General features: G+C 40.1%; 1 protein-coding gene across 2 annotated transcripts in view; it reads right to left on the reverse strand.

Moving 5' to 3' along the window:
* The window catches only part of Sema5a (semaphorin 5A), a 433,267-nt gene that overhangs the window by 222,809 nt on the left and 184,912 nt on the right, over window positions 1-25,546 (reverse strand). For both annotated transcript variants that reach the window (XM_032898665.1, XM_032898666.1), the window contains one exon: window positions 9,690-9,789. In XM_032898665.1, coding sequence (XP_032754556.1) covers window positions 9,690-9,789 — 100 coding nt within the window. The remainder of the gene's footprint in view (window positions 1-9,689; window positions 9,790-25,546) is intronic.

Genomic DNA, 25,546 nt, shown 5'->3' on the forward strand with positions numbered 1-25,546 from the left:
AGTAGACATGGGACCCCACATAACCCTACATCAGGAACATATGGTTCATGTACAATGATAGTATTTTTCAATTGATAATATTTACATTGTATTTTTAATTCTGGGTTTTTTGATAGTATATATTTTAAATATGATAACAAGTAAAATTTTGGTTCAATCTTTATTATTTCTAAACATCTTCAAAAACTCAAAACATTGGGGGGAAATAGATGACTCAGTGTTAAGACCTCAGACTGTTCTTTCAGGACCAATTACTTATGGCAAGAGAGTCACAACTTCCTGTATTGCCAGCTCTGTGGGATCTGACTGCCTTTTCTGTCCCTATGGGCATTGTATTGTGAACAAACCTATGCTCCCCCATAATAATACAATATATTTAAATTGTTTAAATGAAATCTTTTTTTTTTCTTTTTTTTTTTCGGAGCTGGGGACCGAACCCAGGGCCTTGCGCTTGCTAGGCAAGCGCTCTACCACTGAGCTAAATCCCCAACCCCTAAATGAAATCTTTTAAAATATATATTAAGTGTTATGGTTACTAGAAACTTTTTAAGTGGTTCTGATTCTATGTACTTATTTTCTGTTCTCTATGTCTAGTATTCATGAATCATATTGGATCATTTAATTTTATTTTTTATTGGATACTTTCTTTACTTATATTTCAAATGTTATCCCGTTTCCCCATTGCCCCTCTGGAATCCCACTATCCATTCCCCGCTCCTGCCTCTATGAGAGTTTTTCGCACCCATCCTCTCCCTCCCATCTCCCCGCCCTGGCATCCCCTACACAGGAGCATTGAGCTTTCACAGGGCCAAGAGCCTCTCCCCAATAAGTCCATTATCTGCTACAGATGTGGCTGGAGTGATGGGTTTATGTGTACTTTTTGGTTGGTAGTTTACTCTCTGGGAGCTCTTGGGAGTACGGTTGGTTGATATTGTTGTTCTTCCTATGGGGTTGAAAACCCCTTCGGCTCCTTCAGTCCTTAAAAAGACTTTTAACCCTTAAAAGTGTCACACTAAAAATAATTTTCAAAAATAAAACTTAAGTCCAACCATGTCAGTAGCACACTGACATATTTAAATGGCGGGCTCATAAGTGATAAGTAGACATGGCTCTGTAGTAAAGCACTTGTTCATCATGGAAACAAGGCACTAGGCTCAATCCCTCCAACCGAAAATGGAATCAGAGGATGGAAAGACAACTCAGTGTTAGGCCACTTCCCAGCATACATAAGACCTCCTATCCCGATGGCATGACAAGACAAAAGGAAATAATAAGGTCTTGTCAGACATTGTAGTGCACACTTGGAATCCCAGCACACAGAAGCTCAACACAGGGTTGCCAAGTAAGCATGAGGCCAACCTGGGGTACAAAGCAATACTGTTCCCAAAACAGCAAAAATGAACAAAGTGAAACATCCACAAGAATATTTTTAAAATAACAGTAAAAGGCCTCAGAAATAGAGGGGCGGCTTCTGATTTAGCAAGACGGAAGTGATGGAGGCAGATTTTAATACTTCCACGAAGGAATCCAATATTATTAGCAAACATCATAGATTGAGAGAAAACTCAGAGAAAGCTTTTCTGGGAAAAATATGTTGAACCAGAGTTATAAGTCAACGCTGTTAACAGCCACTCCAATCATCTACGTTTCCTTACGCGTTAAGTACAATTTGCACATCGTTGAGGGTTGACTGACCCCATGCTGACTGAACACCCTAAAGGCACTGCTGACTTTTACTTTCATGCATCCGATCCATGTGCGATTTGTTATTTCCTATTTTCTAGTCAACAGGGAAACTTAATGACTCAAAACAATTCAAACTGAGTTTTTCTACCTCCTTCAGCCTGTGATTTCCTAGGAGTATTTGCCACTTTAATTATTTACATGTAAAATAATTTTTCTGGGCTCTGTTCAGTTATTGAACCGCGAGCTCAAACACCTTTAAGTAACAAGACTTGTTGATCATTCTCCTACATGATCATTCCCACTGAATCCCACTGAAGTCTCCTTGGACCCTCACCCTCAGACACAGGTTTTCTTTGTCATCAATCATTGTCAAGTCCAATTGTATAAAATGTCTCTACCTGTTTCCTCTCAGATCTCCATTCTGAAGGGCTAACTTTAGTTTTTTCTGATCTGGCCGCCCCTCCCCAACCAGGGTCTCTCCTAACCCTGGCACAGTTTGCACACTGTGCAGCATCTCCTCATGCATGTATGAGCGCATGAACCCACAGGGGTGGGAATCTGGGCCATCTCTCCACTATCAGCAGGGGCTCTCCGTTGCCACACAGAATAGGATCTGAATAAACCAAACAACGAGTCTAGAAGTTCATCCACAGTCTACAAGGACCAGGTAAGAACCCCTGGCCTGAGTGAAAGGTTGTCAATCCCTATATTAGAAGACCAATTCCCTGATCTGACCTGGATCCAGGATCCCCACCCACAGTAACTTTCCTTTATGAGTCACCTATGGGCACTCACATTCCAAGTTCTTCCTTCCCGGACTCAGAAGTCCTGTAGTATTCCTATGAGAACTGCATACTTGTGTTCAAAGCATGTCCAGGGCCACCTGGATGGGAGCCTTCTCAATGCAGCCTCCCTTGCCCCAAGTACCATCAAATCTGGTTATTGTTATTGTCCTCAGGGCTACTAAAGCTGTTCACAAAGAAACTACTAGTTTCCTTATTACTCTTGCTAAGCCAAAAGTCAGGAATCTCTTGTAAACCAGAGTAGAAAATATTTCACCTTTGTGGCTTATGCTATATATCCTCAATTTTGCAGTATAGCTCCAATCTCTCTGCAGTCAAGGTGTAAATGAATAGATATGACCGTGTCTCAGTAAAACTTTATTTGCAAAAGACAGAAAAAGAACTCAAAGGCCACTATCAACCAACTCTTGTACTTGGAGCTGAACATGTATCAGTTCCCCAATACCTAACATACTTCTCAGCATACAGCAGCAACTAGTAAATCAACTAATAAATACTAGGTAAACTAAGGGTTTACCTTAGAAGGAAGTACATGGGTTAATAAATTCTTATGAGCCGCACACAGAACTGGCTCAGAAGAGAGTTCTCCTGCCACTCAAGGTATATCACATACACACAACTTAATCACAACCACACTCCTGCACAGGAGGCAGTGCCTGTGTAGTAATAGTTGGCTCAACAAGGCAGAGTTAGGCCCCTAGTACAAAGAATTAAATATTCCACTTATCTCAAGCTCAAGTCACCCCTGAGGATTAAATCCTCGAGTAGCCTGGACAGTACAAATATACATTAATTTTGACTAATTGTATGGCCATTAACACTCCGCAGGAAAGTGGAACCAAAGACTAAAAGAATTGGTCACAATCCAAGGGACCACACTTCCTAGACACGAGATTCTATTAGATAGCTACAGCTCACTAATATTGCCCAGATATTAGACTTCAGACCTTGCCTCACTGAAGCACCTGCAGGAAGCCACGGGAGACAGATCCACTATTGTTTCAACCTAAAAATTAAATGATGGCTCACTTTAAACCATACTAATGAAGCAAAGAATGTTAAGCCCCAGTACACGGAACACCAGCCCTAAGGAAGAAAAGATAGGAAAAAAGATGTAATTAAGTCCCCAAGTAAAGGTTCAGGTGAGGTCAGATAACAGAAAGGAGGAGTGAGCAGCAGCACCCCTCCCTCGTCTCCACCTGCCTCTCCTAAGTCATAATTAATGAAACACAGCATCCTTACGACCAACCATTCCCTCGGGTTGCTTTGCATGGTGAGGCCACTGCTTCCTGGATTCACTCCCAATCACTGATTTCATACCCTTGGCATGTTTTACCTCTAATTTCAAAAGCTCGACTAAAACACATCCTTCGAAATCAGGAAGAGACGTGTCTGCTGGAAGCTGACCTGTTGATCCTATAAGCATGTCTATGTTTGTTTTTAATGATACAATGCTGCCAGCAGGTTAAGCCTTGAGTAAATTCTTAAAGCAAAAACAAGGATTATAGATATAAGGGAAAAAAGAAAAACAGAGAATGGCATTAGACAATTTTGGAAAAGTTAACTTTACCTGAATCTAAAATAGCCTTTCCTTGACACACCTTCATTAGAAGTAGTAGAATATTTTTTTCGTGAGGAGGGGAAAAATAACCCTCATTTTAATTAAGCAGAAGCCTGCCTTGTTACTTGGCATAGTATTATGAGAGCACATGCTCTCTTAAAATAATTCATTGTGAGGTTACTGGGGTCACACAAATCCAGTGCCCTGGCTTCCAATGGGAAAGTTTAGAATCAGCTTAAGACAAACCATCAAAAGAACTTGCTCTCCCTACTGGAAATTGCCAGGTAACCACAGTCTAGGAACACAAAGTTCAACCAACTATATACATTGTTTCCTTGCTTAAAAGAACAACTTAAGAATATGTCCCTTTTCATCTCCCAGACATTAAAGAACTAAATTGCTGGTGGTCCGTGATACCCAGAACATGAATCAGTGAAGGTCCTCTGTAAACATAGAACTATAGTGTGTTTAAGACTTTTAGCAGTTCTGAATACATAAAGCAAATTCAGCCACAAGGACAGTGTATAATTCTTTCCTTCTCAGTTTTGAACATAAGGGAAACAAATAGTTAAAAAACACACTGAAATTATTCCACCAATCAGTTCACTGTGATTTCTAAAGAAAACTAACCTCTTCCTCAGGATCATCTAGATTTTCAAGTGAATTAATGGCTTTTAAATTTTTTTCTGTTAAAAACAAGAACAAAACAAAGGCCATACTGATTGATAATTTATACTTATTTTTGTACAGGAATATAGATATTGTTAGCTATCTAGAAGAATGTTTACTGATTAGAAAGGTGATCCAGAGACTTCTCTACATGGCTCCCATGTATGAGTTGGAATGATCAAGTGTCCAGAATATGCACCCATAGAATGAGTAGTCCTGACACCAGGTCGGTGTACCAGGTACACTGCTATGGCCTGATACACACTGAAGTCAGGTGTGTAACGTGTGGCACTATTGGTGGTCCAGACATCAAATCATGTGTGTAAGGAGACTTAACCAGCATCTATCTACTTGGTATGGTCATAGTATTACTGTTTCCTGATAGAATAAAAGCCAAATATTTGCAGAAAAATAAATTATTAATTGGTGGTCAATCACAGTTATTATCTGATCCACTGGCTTGTGGGTCTCGATTTCACCACTTTACATAACAGATGGTTGAGCCAGCTCGACTGTGCATAAAGGTTGGTTTGTGCGTACCATCAGGGTCCATTCTGACTAAGACACCACAGATAAACAGCTACCCACTGCTGGGTATGTCTATATTGCATTGAAGACTTTAGAAGAATAAAAGTGTGAGGTGTTAAATATGGAAAATAAATGATTGATAGCATATGAAACATAGGATTGAAAGTAAAAAAATATCTTAAAACAAGGTATAGGTGAAAATAATGTTTTCATTTAGAAAGCCATCTGGAAGAAGTGTCCCAATAGCCACAAAGGAAACCTCAATGTCTTTCCTGTTCACTGGCAAAGACCCTACAGGAGTGTATTCTTTAGTGACAAGAGCTCAGCATTTTGCACTATTAAATGTAGCTAACTTGCAAGTAACCAGTACTACACACCATGCTCTGTACATAGAGTCAGCTGTCATAGGTAATCACCACTCAGATTCAAAGCGTCTCACAGATCCCAGGATCTCGATATCATTGCTTGCCACCATTTTGATCGAATCCAAGGCACAAGAAGAACTCATTTGCAAAATATAAATGTTATCACCCTCTCTTACATCTGCTGCTACAAATGTATCTACAGCAAAACTGAGCCTTGTAGCTTGTGAAGTAATATTATTGCTGTTTCTTTCACAATTATCCAAACAACATGAGTTATTGCATACTTTTTGCTTTGATTTTCCTTTCTTCTTTCATTCCATGAAAATGATTTTGGTAGATTTTGTGACAATAAATATACATACACCGGACACATATTATCCTAATAGTAGAAACACATGGAAATCAAATTCCAGAAGCAAATAACGGAAAGGTGAATTGTGGCTGCCTTTGGAAGTGCTGATTTCCTACTGTCTTACAGCATTCTCCACATTTCCTTAACGGGAAGATAGCTGAATACAATAGTTGCAAAGGTGAACATTATTAAATTGTAAAGAAGCAAGAGTAAAGCAGGATTTGAACACCAATGCACTTAAATTCCTATGAAAGTCAGTGTGCACCTTGGAAATCATTAGTGAATGAATCCTTCTGCAAATTGCATGGATTCCTGTTTATATCCCTCCTGGTGTTACACAAGCACAGCATGCCTGAGGACTTATTTTCCTTCTTCTGCACAATGAGCACATTTTATCAAAGAGTGCTAAGGATCCTTAACTGACTTCAATCTTGGTGACATGGACCATCACTGGTGTGAAGGGAAGCTAACGAGGAACAAAATAAAGATACCCATCTTATTTTTCCACAGTTCATAGTTTTAAATCATTCAGATTTCTGGAAAAAACACATGTTATCCAAACTCGTCTTGCTAGGTCATGCCTTCCCAAATAAGAACTCGAGGCCTAGGCTATTTTTAAAGTTTGATAATGGTCAGACTCCCTCTCAAACATTCAGAGCCTAACACCACCAAATTCCCTTGATGAAATTTCTCCCTTCTTCCTTTGGGGTTATCCGCCTGAAACGCTGATGTATAGGAACATGGATTCATCTTGAAAGTGCATGGTTTCCTCAACCTGCAGGCTTGCCGGGAGCTTGTTAATGAAGCTAGGGTTTGTCGTGGACTATTTCACTAATCCTCACAACAGCTGGAAGAGATGATAATAATCATACCAACTTTAAAGATAAGAAAATTAGGTTCAGAAGCAGGCTGTGGGTCACTGAGCTTGGGAAGCCCAGCTTAGCTTCTTAGTTCTTTCTCATTTATCAAGTAGCTACAATGTATTAAACATTGTTCTAAAATATAGACTGCAGCCCTTGTCCCTAGGCTATCCAGGCTCCCAAAGTAAACTTATTATAAAATATCATGTTTTGATTAACTGAAATTCAGGTGTCACTGAGCATATTGTATTTTGTTGTTTATTCTGGGCACCACACAACATTGCCCACCAGGGTGACTCAGGCACTGGTCCATTGGAAAGCAATGGTAGGGAGACCAGCAAGCAGAGCTGCTCAGATGAAGATGAGCAAGGATGGTTTTCCATTGAGAACCAGCCCTAGCTGCTACTGTACCCACAGCAGACAAAGGAAACAGCCTGGCACAATCTATGGTTTACTCTGTATCTTCTTATATCCCTTAAGAGAAGCTGGTATCTTGACCAAATACAAATTTTCCAGTCCTCCAGAAATGGTAGAGACTCTTGAGTCAAGCTAATTGAAAGCCTTTTAAAACAGTTTGAGAGATGACTCAGAGGTTAAGAGCACTGTCTGCTCTTCTGGGATTCCTGAGTTCAATTCCCAGCAACCACATGGTGGCTCACACCATCTATTATGACATCTGGTGCCCTCTTCTGGCCTGCAGAAATATGTAGAGGGAGAAAACTGTAGGATGTATACATAATAAATAAATATATAAAAAAAGAACAAAGTAAGTCATTAGCTTCCTGTATTAAAAAAAAACAGTTTGAGAAATAATGGACGTATATAAGATCAACACCATTTGGGATGTATTTGTAACTGCTTTTGAGGAAAGGGCCTTTTCTGATTTGGTCACAGTTAAAGGCCAGCCTTGAAATATATAGTCTGTTATGTTTTCAGGTAACTATCTGGAATAAACGTGAGGTCATTTTAAATCTGCTTTCCTGTAATTTTCTCAGACATATATGAGGGAACAAACCAAATCTTAGTGTTAAGCTTGTCACCTAGTCTGATATCTTTGGGTTTCTACAAGGAGGAAGGAACTGTGCTACATTTTAGGGAACCAAACAAACAAAAAAAAGCCTTGACACATCTGTTACTTAGGAAGAGGTTGATATGTGAAGAAATAATACACTACCCTTAACTGTGCAGTGATAACAGTAGATGCCTGGGTACTAATGCAACCATGTAAAGGAGGCAATGTGGAGATTCAGGACCAGTAGAGGATATTGGGCAGGACCTTCTCTAAGAGAAAGATATCCCCAAGAAGACAATTTGACATGGGCTGTCTGAGGCATAACCTGTACTTTGGAAAAATTCTAACCTAATCCCAGAGGCAAAAGATTATACCTAATAGCTACAGGAAGATTAAATAATTCCATATTTATTTATGTGCCCAGACCACATGGAAACCATAAAAGACATGAGACATTGAGCAGTTGTGGGTAGTCAACCCAGATCCTCAGCTTGTACCCAGTGGTGCTCCCAAGAGCAGCCACTATATAAAAAGATGATTTTGTTAACTGTTGTTTCAAAAGGAAAAGAAATATCCAGGCTCCAGGAGGTCAACTTAAAACCCTTGCAATGTACAGCCCACACTCTCAATTAAAGAGTGGGCTGAAATTAGCATCAGGAACTCCCTTGTTCTATCTATGGGAGAGAATGAGGAAAAAGGCAACAGGAATCACACCTACACTCTCCACACAGTTCTCTAACATGACACCTAGCCAACACTGTGACTGCAGGCCACTGCCACCTTCTATTCATTCACTGACAGTGTCAGTTACATATCATACTACCTAAACATTGGAGCATACATTAGGACTCCTCAGAACCTACAGCTGAGCTGTGGTGTATAGAGTTCATGATCCCTCATGTCCTCCTCAAAGCTCTGAAACAGGATCTAAAAGAAGATGATTCTAGGAGACATACTATGTTTAACTGGAAGTCCCAGAATACAAATTAAACTCATCTTTACTCGGGTCTATGTAGGAATTTTACAAATTCTACATCTACAAAGTAGTTGTCTTTCAATGTAGAAAAGGATTTGATATGACAGAGAAATGAACAATCTCTTGTTTCAGGTGCCTTCCTCCAGTTCTGGAAGTATTCATATTTACATAGGGCATGTTCCTGAATGTAGAAATTACACACATTTTCAGAACAGATAGCAGTGAGCATGAGGTAAACAGCTATAAATGTGTGGGTTGGGCTCCTGTGTCCAGATGCACACAGATGCGGACTCCACACAGAAATCTGCTTTGTCTCTTCAGGGTGAGCAGGGTCATGACAGTATTCCCCTTGACTTCTCAGCTTCCTGGAAATGGGCAATTCAGTGGCAATGGAGGGTGATTAGAAGCACACAGAGGCCTGTAGTCTCTAGAATGCTATGGATGACAAACATGCAGATAGTCAAGAACACATTTCATTGACTCAGACTGCCTGGGTTTGAAACTGGGGCCCATCTAACACCTGCTTCGTGGCTCTGGTTGAGTTTGTTTACTCCCTGTCTCACTTTTGTCATATCTAAAGTAACTTTATCTCCTTTAAAGTAAGACCAGAGCCCCGCTAGAAATAATGGAATTATGGGCTGGTCAATCTCATGAATTCAGTTATAAAGCGATGCTAGTGGGCCGGAGGAGGTGCTGACCCAGGCTTGCAGTGAGGAGCACATCTGCTCCCTCTCTGAGGATGTATAGAGCACTACATCCTTAGATGAAATTACACTATTCAGTGCACATTGATTTCAGCCAAGAAACCCAGGCGTCGTCTCACGCAGAGATATACAGTGGAATCAGAAAATGCCTGTGGAGGGAAAACATCTCTCACCTTGCTCCTACGACAAGTTCTTTCTGTCCTGGGTCAAATGTTAACCTCGAGAAATCCACAGCATTCTCGGCTCTGAATTCCCGTAACCAGGGGCCAATTTCTAAACGTGAAAAAAAAAGAGAAACAAACAAATAAAAAAAAGGTAAAAACAAAACGAAAGGGATGAATGACCTGCCTCCAGGATGACAGAGAGGGCATGTCAGGAAGCAGGCAGAGCGATGGGGATTTGGAGGTCCCCTGATGCCATCATTAGATACTTCTGGAGGCTTTTGTCAGGATATCACATAATTTATACATTAACCTGAAAAACACAGAGGGTGGCTACTCAATGAAGAGCAATGCAGAGGGCAAGGCTCAGTTGTGATTTACAAGCCAGATGTGTGGTTTCCTTTGGCTGCAGATAAGCATTCACAGGGCCCATCAAGGGAATACAGAATGGGAATGATCATTTCTGGTGAGACCCCAGGGCTGAGGCCTACACACTCACTAACCCCACTGGACTTAGAACCAAGGGCAAAGCATGGTGCCTTTGTCTTTCCAAATGAGTATTTCCATTCTGAGCCATTTCAATTTCTATTTTGGCCCAGCAATTAGACTTGTTAAACACATTTGGTCCTTTACAGATGAGAAATTTGCAGCTATTCCTTGCACCCATTTACATTATTTCTAAGGGAAATCAGGAAACAGCCACTCTAATGATACAAGCACTTTTAAAGACAAGCACTGTTAACTCTTGTTAGCAGGCCTCCAGCACAGCGTCTTATGGTTGTAAGTTTTGCTTCTCTTGGGATGTCCAGGCATTGCTGCATACAGGGCAGACACTGTGATTTTGGCAAGGACTATGTGACATTCCTCACGTAGAGGATAATCCATCTGGACTCTCCAGATAAGGTCAGGTAGAGAAGAGGAAGGCCTGCTGAAAATGGGAGTTGTCTATTTTGTCTGAGCACAAGGTCTCTTTGTGATGAAATGAGATCTCTGAAGAGCAATGTAGCACTCCTTTGAACCATGCCCCTTTCCTGGCACTACAGAAACATGCAGTGCATTGCTTGCCAGTCTCAGGGTACCTTCTCCTCTACCTTGGCAACCAACCATATCATCAGATGCCTGTTTTCTTCGATTAAGTGTTTGAATAGTATCATACTGACTAAATGGACACATGCCAACTGTCAAACCAATGCTGTTACTGGTTTAAGGAAAGGCAATAACATACTTCAACAAACACTAATCTACTATGGAAAACTTGTCACATAACACATGAAGCAGAGGTAGCCTTGTGAGTGGTTAGCAAAATATCTTCATTATCAGTTACTGGGAAATTGATATTGATTGAAAGCTATTTTGGTCTAAGCTTCTAGAAAACTTGTTTTTGAAAATTTAATGTAAATGCTACCCTGGTTTCTTTTTGTGGTATTTTACACACATTTTTCCATGTTTACCACAAATTGATTAAAACAACTATTCATTTATAACTGTGTAAATACAAGATAGCAGTACTATAAAATTTTATTAGTAAACAATCCTTCTAAGAACTTATAATACAGTTAGGGCAATAGTGTTAATATCTCTATAAACATATAGTTTATAAGTGTTTATAGGGCTGTAGGGATTTTACAACTACAGAGAGGAGAGGCTAGTGGGGCCAATGTAAGGAAAGAGTCATCCAGGATCATAGGGAAGATGTCTAGAAGAGCAGGCAAGGGAGAGATATGGAGACCACAGTATTCCTCTGTCCTGATCTCATGTAATAATGCTTTCTCAATACATATTTTTCTAGAAAGTCTTTTTGGTTTGTCTTAATGACTTAATTTAATTTAATTTTATTTGCATTGGTATTTTCCATGCATGTATGTCTGTATGAGGATCCTGGGTCACCTGGAACTGGAGTTACAGACAGTTGGGAGTCTCCGTGTGGGTGTTGGGAATTGAACACAGGTCCTCTGGAAGAGCAGCCAGTGTTCTTAACTGCTGAGCCATCTCCCAGCCCATCATCTAACTGTGTTTATTTTACAATAAAGACCATGTTTTCCCTCTGGCCCTAACAGTACTTCCAGGAGATGGGAAATGAAAACCAAAGTTCTGGTGTAGATAACACAGAAACGGTGCCTTTTATGTGGTGACCATTGAGTAAGGTCTGAATTTAAAGACTAGGGATGAGTGAGTCCATTCAAGAGACAGTGAATTAAGGAGAAAAAGAAGAAAAAAGAAAGTAACAGCAGCTTAAGAAACGCTGGACTGGAAATCAAGAGGTATACTTACATATAAGCTATAGGGAAACTCACCTTCCATTTGAACTTTATAACAGTTTTAACAAGAAAACTCTTACAAGTTTTCATGTGAGCACTTAACTTACTAAGTCAAAGATCCTGGAAATAGACATGGGACATTGACAGACAGGCTGCTGTGGAAAGTACAGAGAATGGAAACAAGAGTATTACATATTAAAACACTAAATACCACAGACTTTAGGTGGCAGGCATGACAAGAGATGTGGAGGGGTTCTCTTTAGTCAAACTGGTTATTGGAGTGAGGTGGAAAAATTAAAGAATATTTTCAGGTTAAACCAAGGATTCAATGTTCAGGGGGCATGACTTGATTTACTAAAAGATCATAGAAAAGCAACCATGAGAAAGTCTCCCACTAAAGTTGACAGGTAGAAGGTGGAGTGCGGAGAAATTTTCAAAGATCACTCAGACTAGGAGAGCTTACATGATATGTAAGTTCAAAATCATCTGCATTCAGATAGAAACCCACAAAGAGCCCTGACACAGTCTCCCAGGCTGGAGGGAGTGTAACGCTTTATTCATCATGATTTCCAGGCTCCAGAGCTGAGGACACAAGTCCTCTTCTAAATACAAGAGGGAAAAAGAATCACAAAGCCAAGGCTGACCTTGCTGCTGCTGGTGCTATGCAAGCCAAGTAAGAGCAGGGAAATTTATTAAAAATATCAGAAAACAATCAGCTCGCTTGTTTTCATGCCTCCACCAATTAAACATGGAACAATGCCCAATAGGAGTGAGATGAAGAGACTCACTTCGGGTTGACTTTCTAGTCTGAGGAATGACAAAGACAACAATAAAACAGTGGTGCTTTTGGAAACGCCCTCAAGACACATCAAGAAGCTGAGTAAAGGGTTGGGGATTTAGCTCAGTGGTAGAGCGCTTGCCTAGTAAGCGCAAGGCCCTGGGTTCAGTTCTCAGCTCCGGAAAAAAAAAAAGGAAGAAAAAAAGAAGCTGAGTAAAGAAAGGAAAATGAGTTAACGGTATAGTGGTCAATGTTGTCTTATTTCGCTAACTGAAATTCAACTGTACTCCCCATGCCCACTCTCACTCCAAAACAAACTGTGTCCTTTTCAGGCAACACTCACTCAAAATCAATCAAACTATATGATTTCTTCATTTTGATTGTCCACTGTATTCTTCATCCATGTTAGTCTGCCCCAACTTTGCATACCATATCTCCTGATTTCTTACTGAATCTGTCAAGGTCTTTGTGAGAATTTCTACACAGACCAGTCTTTCCAAGTAAACCCCTGCATGCCAACCACAGCTCTCAGTGTTCCCTGTAGGCCCGAGTCATGAAGCACGATCCTCTCCTGAAGACCAGCTCACCCCCTGATTTTCCTACAATCTCATCTCTTTAAATTTCTTTACTCTTTTCCTAAGTCAATCTTTTTTCCTTTAATGTCTCTAATATAACTAAGTCACTTCCTTCTAACATATACAACTCAATCTAGTGTTCCCAGTTAAGGGAATGCTGTAAAATGTATTTGGCTGTGCTAATTTGCTATCAACAGCACATAAACTAATTGGATAATGATCTCCAACATATGGCATGCTTGAGAAGCAACAAGATTAGGTTTATGTGCATTAAGACAAAATCCATACAGAATATATAATGCAAACACTCCAGCAGTTATTTCAGACAAAAAGGCAAAGCTTCCCAACTCAGTTTGCGGTTGTAATTATCACAATAATCTAGGTAGTATGGCTGAGTCAATAGCATTATGAGAGGAATCTCAGAGATCAATTGAAAACACACCTTAAATTGACGAAATGTATATGGTATCAGCAAATCAGAAATATGTGTACATACCAACACACAAAGAAAATGCACATATACATATACACAACATACACATGTACACATACATACAGAAATACACACATTTACATACACGTGCATGTGCTCATATAACACAAAGGGAACTAGGTTTATCTAATAAATGTGAGAATGACCTAACAAGTCTAGAATCATAAATATACAATTTACTTTCATGATAACAGATGTTAATAACAGCAGTAAGTAATTATCAATATTGATTTCCAAAATTCATAAAATGAGCAGAACAGAGTAGCTAGGCAAATTCAAGTCAAGATGAGGTTAAGAGAGGAGACTTCAGAGCCTGGATGGTGAGTAGAAAGAGCTTTGCAGTGGATCAAGAAAAACAGAGTAAGGGGTTGGGGATTTAGCTCAGTGGTAGAGCGCTTGCCTAGGAAGCGCAAGGCCCTGGGTTCGGTCCCCAGCTCCGAAAAAAAGAACCAAGAAAAAAAAAAACCAGATTAAAATGTGGACAGAGGCAGCCTAGGGCACTCCTTCCTCCTCTGATACTGCTGGAAGAGTCATATGACGGATGGGAAATGGCTAACAAGGCCAATGTGGGAAAACAAGTGACATAAAGCCTACAAATTCAAACCGAATACCTCATGTATCATTTATGACACTTGATGAGCACCCTGGAAAGTCTAATCTTAACACAATCATTACTGATACGTGTCTTCTACTGATTTTTCACCACAAAGTCAGGTGTATTACTCTGTGTGCTCTTATGACAATGTAAGCTCACAGAAGAAACTGTGCCAATATTTTACCAAAACTGTGCCATTTCTGCTTTTCAAAGAAATGTTGCTTGCGCATTCAAGAAAACTATTTTTGTCAATGTGAGTGAGGGTTAATAAGTTTGATCAAAAGTAATTGGGGGCTTTGAACTGTAGCTGGATATACACATGCAAGTCATAACCCCTTCATTATACAGGAGGGGAGAAGAGAAAAACCGTTATCTCAAACAAGCAAAAAGTTGTCTAGAAATAAACTGAGAAACTTTTGAAATCTGAAAATATGGTGAATAAAGGAGATCCTTGAGCTGAGGAGCAGGTCTTGATCCAAACATGACAGTGAATCCAGACTGGGTGGGCGACAGCCTGCGGCACGAATTCTAAACAGCCCAACTTGGCTTGATTTGTCAAAATGGATAAGGGTGGATAAGGGCTGGCATGTGGCATCTCCAATTTCCTGCATCATTTTTTCACTATTCAGTCTATTACAAGACAGAGAAAATATTTCAAAAAATCCATACGAATTTGAAATTCAGGCTGAAATTAGAATCACGATGTGCTCTTCTCAATAAGGACTGGAGATAATAGCAAAATATTTCCCACAGGAAGAAAGTAACATGCATCAGATGAAGACGTTGAAGCACAAAGCAAAACCTACCATGTCTGTGTCTCCTGCAGCTACTTAGTTGACTCTGCCACTGAAGCTATGGATGGAGAATATGTAACAGGACCACTTGCTCCAAACTAGCTAATGCAAATTCTCAGAGGACAGTTGGTTCTAGGGTCTGTTACCAACAGCTCAGAACTCCGAATCTCCATATTCCTCTCACTGCTGCTTCCTCATAGGTGAGAAAATTGAAGCAGGGTGAAGGAAGTCATGCTTAGATCAAAAGCCAATGACATATAAACTCAACTAGCCGTGGAGCTCTATTATGGAACCTCAACAGACATAAAAATGCAGCAGCATATTTCCACAGTAGGGAAACAAAAGGAAAACCAGCAATGTCTTCATTTCAAGAGTAAATTTATTCCTATCGATACATTGTTAAGCAAAATCAATACCCACTTGGTTTTCAACTGTAGACAAGGCAATACTGAATCGCAACCTCAGGAAGCTGGGCTCACAATGCCAACCTCTCCTTCAGCCTGCACACCACAGCTACTGCTTTTTCTATTGTTAATATTCAGAATGATCTGTGTATCAATTAGGATCTGAAAGGGAGCACTTTCAGAGCTGGGGAGAAGGCTCATGCAAGTCTGACAGCCTGAGTTCGTCTGATGCCCAGAAGGCACATAAAAATTCCTACACATAAGGCACACACTTACAATGTCAGTATTCCTACAGAAAGGTAGAAGATAGAGGCAAAGAATCTTCTTAAGTTTATAGGCTGCCTTGCATGCTCCGTGATAAACAAGGGACATTTTGTCACAGAGTGGGGAAGGCAAAACTGGTACCTAAGCTTGTCCTCTGACCACTATGCCAATGCCATGGCACACAGGCACACAGAGACACTGGCACACACTCATACACACACACACACACACACACACACACACACACACACACACACACACACAGGCACACACCACATTTACCATGTCCACTATCCAGGTTTTAGAATCCAAATGTTTTGTAAATATTAAGGATGAAAATGCCCACCAGGTACAGATCTGCTTTATTAAGATGTGAAGGTTCTGCAAGAAGAAGACGGGATTGAATAAGTTGAGCTGAAGAGCTACAGATCCATATGAGCTCCTGTAGACACTGTACTGAAGATGTCAGAGCTGCCTCGTGTTTGCTGTTGGCACGGCAGAAAACAGAGTATAGGGTTGGGTACACAGAACAGTTTGGAAAGACTTTTGCTCACTTTTCCTAAGGTATAAAAAGGCAATTTTACCTCAAACATAGTTAATACCCTTTAAAGTTGGCAAGCCTCTTCCTTTTGTGAAGTTCCCTTGCAGTTTCGGAGTATTACATAACTTGCCCTATCCACATAATCTAAGCTAAGACTATGATTAAAATTCAAGGGAGTGAAATGTTTGAAACTCACAACAGGAACAGGATAGCATGTCTGTACTGGTGCGCTTTACTGTCGCCTGCTTGGTAAATGGTACCCTTCTTTCTCTTACAGCTCCCTTTTCTAGACATCATCCTATGTCATACGCAAAGGTCAAATTCCCTTTGACTAGAAAGTAGTCAGCGTTCCACAACAAGAATCACCCTTACAACTAGGCTCACAGGGACTTCAAGCCACAACCGTCATGGGTGTGTCTATCTAGAAAGAAGACAAAACAAAATATCTCATCAGAGACCAACCATCTCTCATGTAATCAGCTGAAAAAGACCATTACCTTCTGAAACCACTCTTAATCTGAGATTCCATTCATTTTTTGTAATTTCTCTACTCTTATGACAAATACTTAAAATATCTTAGGAGCTGAATGTCAACAACAGAAGGGTTTCTGTTAGCTGAGGTACTTCTGAGTTCTACTTGGTTCTCTTAGACACACTCGTCAAGAGGTAATAATGTAAAATCCTCAGGAAGATGCTTCAAGAAACATCTTGAGAATAGGCTTGCCTTTTCTTGTTCTTATAGTTGTTTAGACCTTTGGAATTTTCAACTTTACTAAATCCCTTGTAGCAGTCTCCTTAAGATATGGACCAACATGGCTGGCCATTGTTTTTTTTTTGTTTGTTTGTTTCTGTTTTTTGGGTTTTAGTTTGATTTTTTTTTTTTTGCTAGTAATTCTTTTTTTTTTTTTTTCCAGAGCTGGGGACCGAACCCAGGGCCTTGCGCTTGCTAAGCAAGCACTCTACCACTGAGCTAAATCCCCAACCCCTTTGCTATTAATTCTTGCAAGAAACAATGTATGGTCAACATTTTAGAAAACAGTAGTGGGAATCCATATGCAAAGTAATATCTTGAAATTCTAAGCTAGGATTAGCCAGAAACCACCAGCCCTCACCAACACAGCTAGTGCCCAACTTGCTCAGTCTTAAATTTGTGAGTCTGTCCTACAGAAGGGACTTCATCTTGCATTGTGACCCATAACATATGACTGCAAGCTATAAAATCTAATTGCAAAATCTTAATGTTGTGCCAGGGGACATTAAAAAGTAATTTCCTTTAGATTTATGACTTTAGAATTACAAACGCTGTTAATATGAATAAAATCAGGAAAATGAGCACTTTCTATTTAATGGGTACCATCTTCCTCCACCACCTCGTCCATCCTACCCGCATGCTAGGAGTAGCCAAAAAGACTGCCATGTAAGCCATAGTAACCTCAAGTCTAACTCGGGCTAAGAGAGCCAATCAGCTCTGAGTAATATCAGGGATTGTAGAGAACTGTTTGAAGGCTGCTTAGTTCACATAAGCTACCAAGATCAATCAATCAATTCACTCTGCCACATTCACAATCAGAGTTCAGCTTCAAAATATCTCCACTTGCTTAAGCCATGATGGTCTCCTTCTGCCCCATCCGCAAACCTTCTGTTCAGTATTTTTTTTCTTTCACCTGTCACCCAGCAATCACACTCTAATGTAATATACCACCTCTGCAGAATTCAGAAGCAAGCTATGAGAACTCAAGAGGCTCACCACATTATTAAAAGAAGTCTCCCTGCTTGGAGAAATGTCTAATAAGTCCCAAGGTGGCCTCTGCATAGTAGAGATTCCAGGTATACACTAGAACTGAAACAGAACATGTTTTCCAAGACAGGCCCAGATTTTCCCCAGAACTTATCATTATGACAATCTGCACCAACAATTGTGGGAATTCCAGTTATTCATTTATGGGGTCATGAATATTTATTAAGTCCCTGCTATATAAAAGAAACCACTGTAGTTACTGACTAGGAAACAAAGTCACATTTATAATTTAGCTTCAAAAGAATAGATGCATACACAAGAAAAATAAGCTGAAGAAGATATTAATGGGTCCCATGAGGAAAAGTGAAGGTAATAAATTCTTTCATGAAGTTCTGCCCAACAAAAATATTATATATGTCACTTGGAAAAATTTAGTGGCCATATCATAAGGCTAATAAGTAGATAAATTAATTCTATACTTTAATCCAATTTACTTAGCATACTTTGATGTTATCCAAATTAACCTTGATGTGCAATATGTACTGCTTATCTAGAATGTATTTGAAGCTCAATAAGTATATTCTTTGGGGGCAGAGAGAGCATGCTTGTATGGGGAGTTGAAATGTGTAGGCATACACATGTGTGAGGATGCCTGTGGATACTAGAGGAAACCACCCTGAGTTTCTTAGGAGCCATACACAGTGTTTTTTGAGGCAGACTCTCACCAGAAACTGGGATACTATGACTAGGCTAGGCTCAATGGCAGGCAAGCATCAACAATCAGTACTCTTTCTCTCTATGGCACTGGGATTAAAGCATACACACTCCCCACCCCTTGCCTGCTTTTATGGGAGTGCTAGAATCAAACTCGGGTCCTCATGTCTATACACCGAGTACTACCCACATTGCTTTCTTCCTAACCCCTCAGTGTGTTTCTCATACTTACATGACCTCTTCAGTTAGAGTGGCCACATCTCAAACTCAGTACCTGTACATATCAGTGTCTTCTATGTGGCAGAACACCCATCAAAGATGGCAAAAGCAAGCTTCCTGGATAACATAGAAGCCTTGATTGATGATTACATAACAGATGAACTAGATCTTTTCTAAACCAACTACCATTGAGGCCATTAAAACGGAATTAGAGGCTTATCCTAATCAAAATTTCCCCCATTCTACACACGCATTGTTGAAACAATGTGGTCCTTTGAATTATGCCAAGTTTGTCCAGAAGCTCATGCACAGAACTTTATACCTTGGGATGAATTAATCAAGATAAAAGTTGTTTCTTGAAATGCTAATCCACTAGGTCAAAGGTCTTTAGACCAAAGGCACTCAAAAGGAAGCTACTGAGTCCTTGAAATATCCCCCTGTCTGATGTGATCTTTTTTTCTTTAATTTACCTGAGAACATTTACCTAGATTGTACAGTCTACATTATCAATGTGAACATGGCTTTCCTTGGCTATGTTGTCTCAGTATGATCTCTGGAGGGGCTAGAGAGATATGGACACAGAGCTTTCTGACAGCTGCTTCAAGCCCAGTATATAGTCCCTTGATGAAATCAGGATATGAAAGCAAGAGTGAGTCTCTCGATGAACATTTTGTAAACACTTTGTTAACTATGACATGGGGAGAATTTAGCACAATGTATAGAGTCCTATGTGGACCAAACTATCTACAACATCTCCTGGACTTTGTCAGATGCATCTGTGCTACTTAGCGGTTGTCAACTTGACACAAACTAGAGAACCTCGGAAAGAGACCACAATTAGTAAAATTCCTCATTCAGGCTGGCTGTGGGCCATCTGTGGGGCATTTTCTTGATTATCAATGGATGTGAAAGGGCACAGCCCACAGGGGCAATGCCACCCCTAGATAATGGCTCTTAGTTGTATAAGAAAGGTAGCAGAATATGAGACTAGGAGCAAGCTAGTAAGCACCATACCTCTATTCGCCCTCTGCTGCTGCTTGAGTTCCTGAACTGACATCCCTCATTGGTAGACTGTGACTGAGATGTGCAAGAAATATAAGCCCTTTCCTCTATGTGCTGGTGGTGGTCATGGTGTTTATCCAGCCACAGAAAGCAAACATAGACTGTACCTTTTATCATTAATAATTTTTATCAACATACTATCAATTTAGGAAAGCATGTTTGAAAGAGTAATAGTTTTTCATAGTATTACAAGTCTTTCTTGTCAATTCTCAAACCTGAAAGTCTTGGAAATTCCTATAAGTCATCTCCTCTTTTTATGACAATCACTGTATATAAAAAAAACTGTGTATGTTTTCCTGTATAATATTCAAATCCTGTTAATTGGTTTAAATGAGTCAGGGATATATGCAAATTACTAACTCACTTAGGTGATTATTTAAATTATTAAAAAGAGATCCAAGTTCTCTTTAATAGTATCACAATGAATCATGCTAAGGGAAATAAGCCAGATGCAGATAACTACTACATGCTCAATTAGTTCCTTTTATGCTTCTGTGATAAAACATCATGATTGATCAGGGAATCTTACAGAAGGAAGAGTTCACCCAGGCTTATGGTTACAGAGTGATAAGTGTCCATCTTTATTCTAGGGAAGCAGCAGACATTGCAGGAGAAATGAAGGCTGGAGCAGCCAGCTCAGAACTCACATCATGATGCCATAAGCACGAAGCAAAAACACAAGCAAGAAATTTCAGCCTTTAAAATCTCAAAGGCAATGCCCATGGACATAGAGGACCACCTGTTCAAATAGGTGAGCCTATGAGAGTCATTCTCTCTCAAACCACCATATGTGTTTTCCTTCACACAAAGGACCTAAGTTTAAATGTAGAAGGAAACTATACAATGTAGAAAGATGCTTAAAGGGAGGGAAAAAGAGGGAGGGACTAAAGCAAGACACAGAGGTACAAATATTCAACATCATAGATTTTCTTTCATGTGGAGATGCTAGACAGAAAACAGAGCTAGGTATAGATGATAGATGATGATAGATAGTGAGACAGATAATAGATTCATTGTTAGATAATACATTGATAGATGATAGATACATGATAGATGGATAATAAATTAATAGCTGATAGATAATGGATTATAAAGAAGTGAGACAGACTGTGAGATACATAAATAATAGGTTGATTGTTAGATAATATACATTGATAGATGATAAATACATGATAGGTCGATAGTGAGATAGAACAGATGATAGATATAGATAATAGGCAAATAGTAGACCATAGATTGATAGATGACAGACAGATAACTAGAAAGATAGATGATAGATGCAAACATGTATCTATATTTGCATACATATATGTGTACACATATACATGCATACATAAACAGACAGACACAGAAACAATAAGAGGTAGGAAGGGAGACATAGCTCAGAGATTAAGCACACATACTACTCCAGCAGAGAACCTGAACTTGTCACAAAACGCATCTGGAGTTTGACAATCATATATAACTCCAGTTCCAAGAGATCCAACATCCTCTTTTGGTTTCTATAGGCACATATTTGTGTGAAGATACTCCCCCCAAACACACATATATACACATAATTTTAAAAATCTTTAAAAGGTCTTAAAAAAAGTTGAGGTAGGAGAGGAGTAAAAGTAAAGACCAATGTTATGTGTATAAAGATGTCCTAGTGAAACCTTTTATGTTGATCATTTAAAATATGGAAAAATAAATATTTTTAAAATTAGAAATGTATGCCTTTAGTGACTAGTCCATAGATTTATGAGAAAGCATGTCTCTTTAGAGCCAAGGCAGCCACCTTCTTTCTGGGAGGTGACATGTTTATGACTAGAAAACAGGGTAATGCCATTCATCATGTACTTGGTAACATTCATTGTTATTTCCCTTCATACGAATTATAGAACTCCCATTTTCAGGAATGGGACTAAGACAGATTTGGTACTTATTTTTACTTCAGACAGTTGCATAAAAAACAGTAAATTACCAACAGACTACAATAATTAACATACCTCATTCTAATACCCATTGTTCTATTGAGTAAGTACCACTAATATTCAGGAAAGAAAGCTAGACTGCAGTCTGTGACAGATAAATCTTTCAAGGGAGTTGGAAATAAGAACGGTTACATCCATTGCCATGTGTGCCCCAATTCATTAGAAAGCCACACAGAGAGAAGAAATCACATTCCTGGACTTGGTTGGCCTCATGGAACACCCAACATATGGACTTACTCAAATTCAGCCAATCCCCAGCTGCCAAGCTGCACCGTCTGCTTACACTGGCTTTCTTTGTTCTCGGGGTACACGCAGCAACATGGTCTGCTGTTCAGTGATACTCACAGCTACTTTTCACTTCTCTTCCATCACACCCCCAAAAGGAACAGTATAAAAGCGATGGGATAAAACATTCTGCTATCAGGACTGTCAATCCCTGTTGTATGATATGTGATAATTTGTAGGTATCTGGTGATCTGAACTCTTTCTAAGTCTGTGGTGATATCTTTCTGTGTGAGTTTTAGCAAGCCCTTATTTGTATCCAGTATGTATGTATGTATGTATGTATGTACGTATGTATTTGTATCTCTATTGCTAAAAGATCAAATTTCTGCAATATTTCTGTCAGTCTCGCTATACATATACATATATATTTACTCTAGGTCTTTATGAGCTTTTTGATACACGATAAAATAGAAAATATTTTAGGTTTTGCATGTTGAGAGTCTTCTTCTAGTGTAGTATAAATAAACATAGCCACTACAGTCTATAGACACAGTTGCATCCCAGTGAAATTCACTCCATGAGGAGCCACTACAGATTAGTTTAGAAAGAGCCTGGCTCGCCAGCCCTATCTGCATTATCACATACCATATGGCAACACCTGGCAGTGGCGACTGCAGAACGCTTTATGCCAATGGTTTTATAGAACTTTCCATATCTTCGATCAGAAATGAGAGCCATGAACAGAATCATTACCCTTTTCACAAAACAAACAAACAAAAATCCGCTGTACATTCTCATCAGTGACACACAAAATCATTTGAATCCTCAGCTAATTGCCATTGCTCCATTTCATATGAGAAGACCCCTAGCATAGCCTACTGGTTACTGTTATCTATACACCCATAAGATGTGTATACACCCATAAGATGTGTGTCTTGTTCCCGGCTTTCTTGGTATCAACAGCCTCAAGCTAAACACCCCAGGTGCCTTAAAAATCTTTTTTGAACATGAAACATAAAGCTGACATTTACAGCTTCAGAAGTCTTACTTTCAGTAGAGGTAGATTTCTGCCCCGGCTTAGCACACCCAAGAGAGCTCTCTGCCTGCCCCACTCCCTCAAATCATTGAGTACCACAAAGAGGTCCACAAAGAGATGTGGAAAGGAAATGAAATTTTGCTTTTGCTCTCTCTTTAGGTTTGTTTTGGTGAATCTGTGCTTGTTTTCATTCCCAGGTACTAACCTGACAGGATCCATAAGCCAGACTGTGTAACAGCCGCTCCTCTCTCCCAGCAGACCACACAGCCATTGTGAGGACAAACTAGAAGCGGTCTTTATAGCATCCCCAAGCTCCTTAGGGTGCTGTGAATTCTATGTCATGGGCTCATTCCAGAGCTCCTGTTTAGTATCTTGACACGGTCTTATATTTATGTCCTGGCACATCCCAGAGGACTTCAGGGACTTCATAGCTCTGAGCTTCTTTGTGACTCTTATTCATCATGGTCACTGCCCCCTCCCACTAACATTTGCCCAGTAGACCAGGTCCCAGGAGACACCGTGGCTAGCCATCATTTTGACCTTTCGTGCAGTCAATACTGACCAACTCTATACTTGACATCACTCTAGAAACTAGAGACCATCCAGGGAAATAGACTACTGCAGCATTCCCAGCCTGAGATGACCAGTGAGGGAGGCAGATCAATGAAAGTGAGCAAATACTGATGGCAACAGAGAAAGTGGTAGGGTTAGAGTATGAAAGGATGAACGTGAAACAGAGTACACAGAGGGGGCACCTTCTGCAGGTGACATTTAAGATGGAATGAGGATTAGAAGGACTAGCTACACTGAGGTCTATGACAGAGAATCTCAGGAGGTGCTCCTTGGTGAGTGGATCCACAGGTGGAACAGAGGAGGGGCAGGGACAGAAGAGCTGAGAGGGAGACAAGGCAGGTGCCATCTTGAAAGACCCAGGTTTCTGTCTCTGACAAAGTCACAAACTTACAACTAAAAAGTTAGTCATTACCTTGACTCACCAGGAATATGGTCATGACTGTGAATACTCAATTATACTGGTGTTTGTTCATTTTTAATTTTTCTTTTCTTTTCATTTTTCATTGGTTATTTTATTTATTTACCTTTTGAATGTTATTCCCCCTTCCCAATTTCCCCTCCACAAGCCCTCTATGTTATCCTCACCTTCCTCTTCCTCTATGAGGGTGTTCTCCCACTTGGCCACCCACTCCTGCATCAATGCCCTAGCATTCCCCTATCCTGGTTCATCAAGTCTCCACAGGACCAAGGGCCTCCCCTACAAGTGATGCCATATAAGGCAATCTTCTGCTACATATCCAGCTGGAGCTATGGGTTCCTCCCTCCCCCTGCCGTGTGTGTACTCTTTGGTTGGTGGTTTACTCCATGGGAGCTTTCGGTGGGGGGGGGGAGTCTTACCACAGAACCTTGAGTGGGTTCATCTGAGTTCTAAAAGAGAGCCATAGTAATAAACTGTGTGTTATTTGTCTTCAGCTCCTGTGGCAAGGCCCTGAGAAGCCAAGGTGTGTATATATAAGGGGAAGGAAGACCTGAACTGGATAGACAGCTGACTTTTAGGGTATAATCACAGAAGACAGAATGCAGGAGACAGGCAGCAGGGAGTCTGGGGAAGATGTGAGGGAAGGGAGAGAGTCTCGGGATAGATAATTAGGGATCTTTGGGTGGTACCCATGCTTTGCAGTACAGCCCTTCCATCTACGGTTCCTCTTCTGAGGTGGGGAGGTAAACATAGAGCAGCTTGGGGAACAACCGAAAAGCTCCTTCTCAGAGGACTAAGTGGAGCAGCCTTCTAGAAGTCTCAACGGGTATATGACTTGTGGGTGTTGACTGCTTCTGCAACTCTGGGGTAGATTGACATGAGGAAAAGATTTGACAGATGTCAAGACACAGATGGTCTTTACAAAGGTGGCACACACGGTGTCCACAAGGGCAGGTCAGAATGAGAACAGAGTGGGTCAGGAAAATTGGCACATTTATCACTGAACAAAGAAATAAATGAATATACCCAAAGATGAATAAACAAACACCATATATTTCATGATAAGGCTCAATTTATCCTCTGTAACTACCCACAACTTCTATAGTTCACAGAAGAACTTTAGAATGAGTAATTGCCATTGTATTGATCTAGGAATTAATCTAATTGTTTAATTCTACCCACGGGCCGGTGTACCATTTATCTCCACAT

Source organism: Rattus rattus, chromosome 3, assembly GCF_011064425.1.
Source record: "Rattus rattus isolate New Zealand chromosome 3, Rrattus_CSIRO_v1, whole genome shotgun sequence".
Classification (NCBI taxonomy): domain Eukaryota; kingdom Metazoa; phylum Chordata; class Mammalia; order Rodentia; family Muridae; genus Rattus; species Rattus rattus.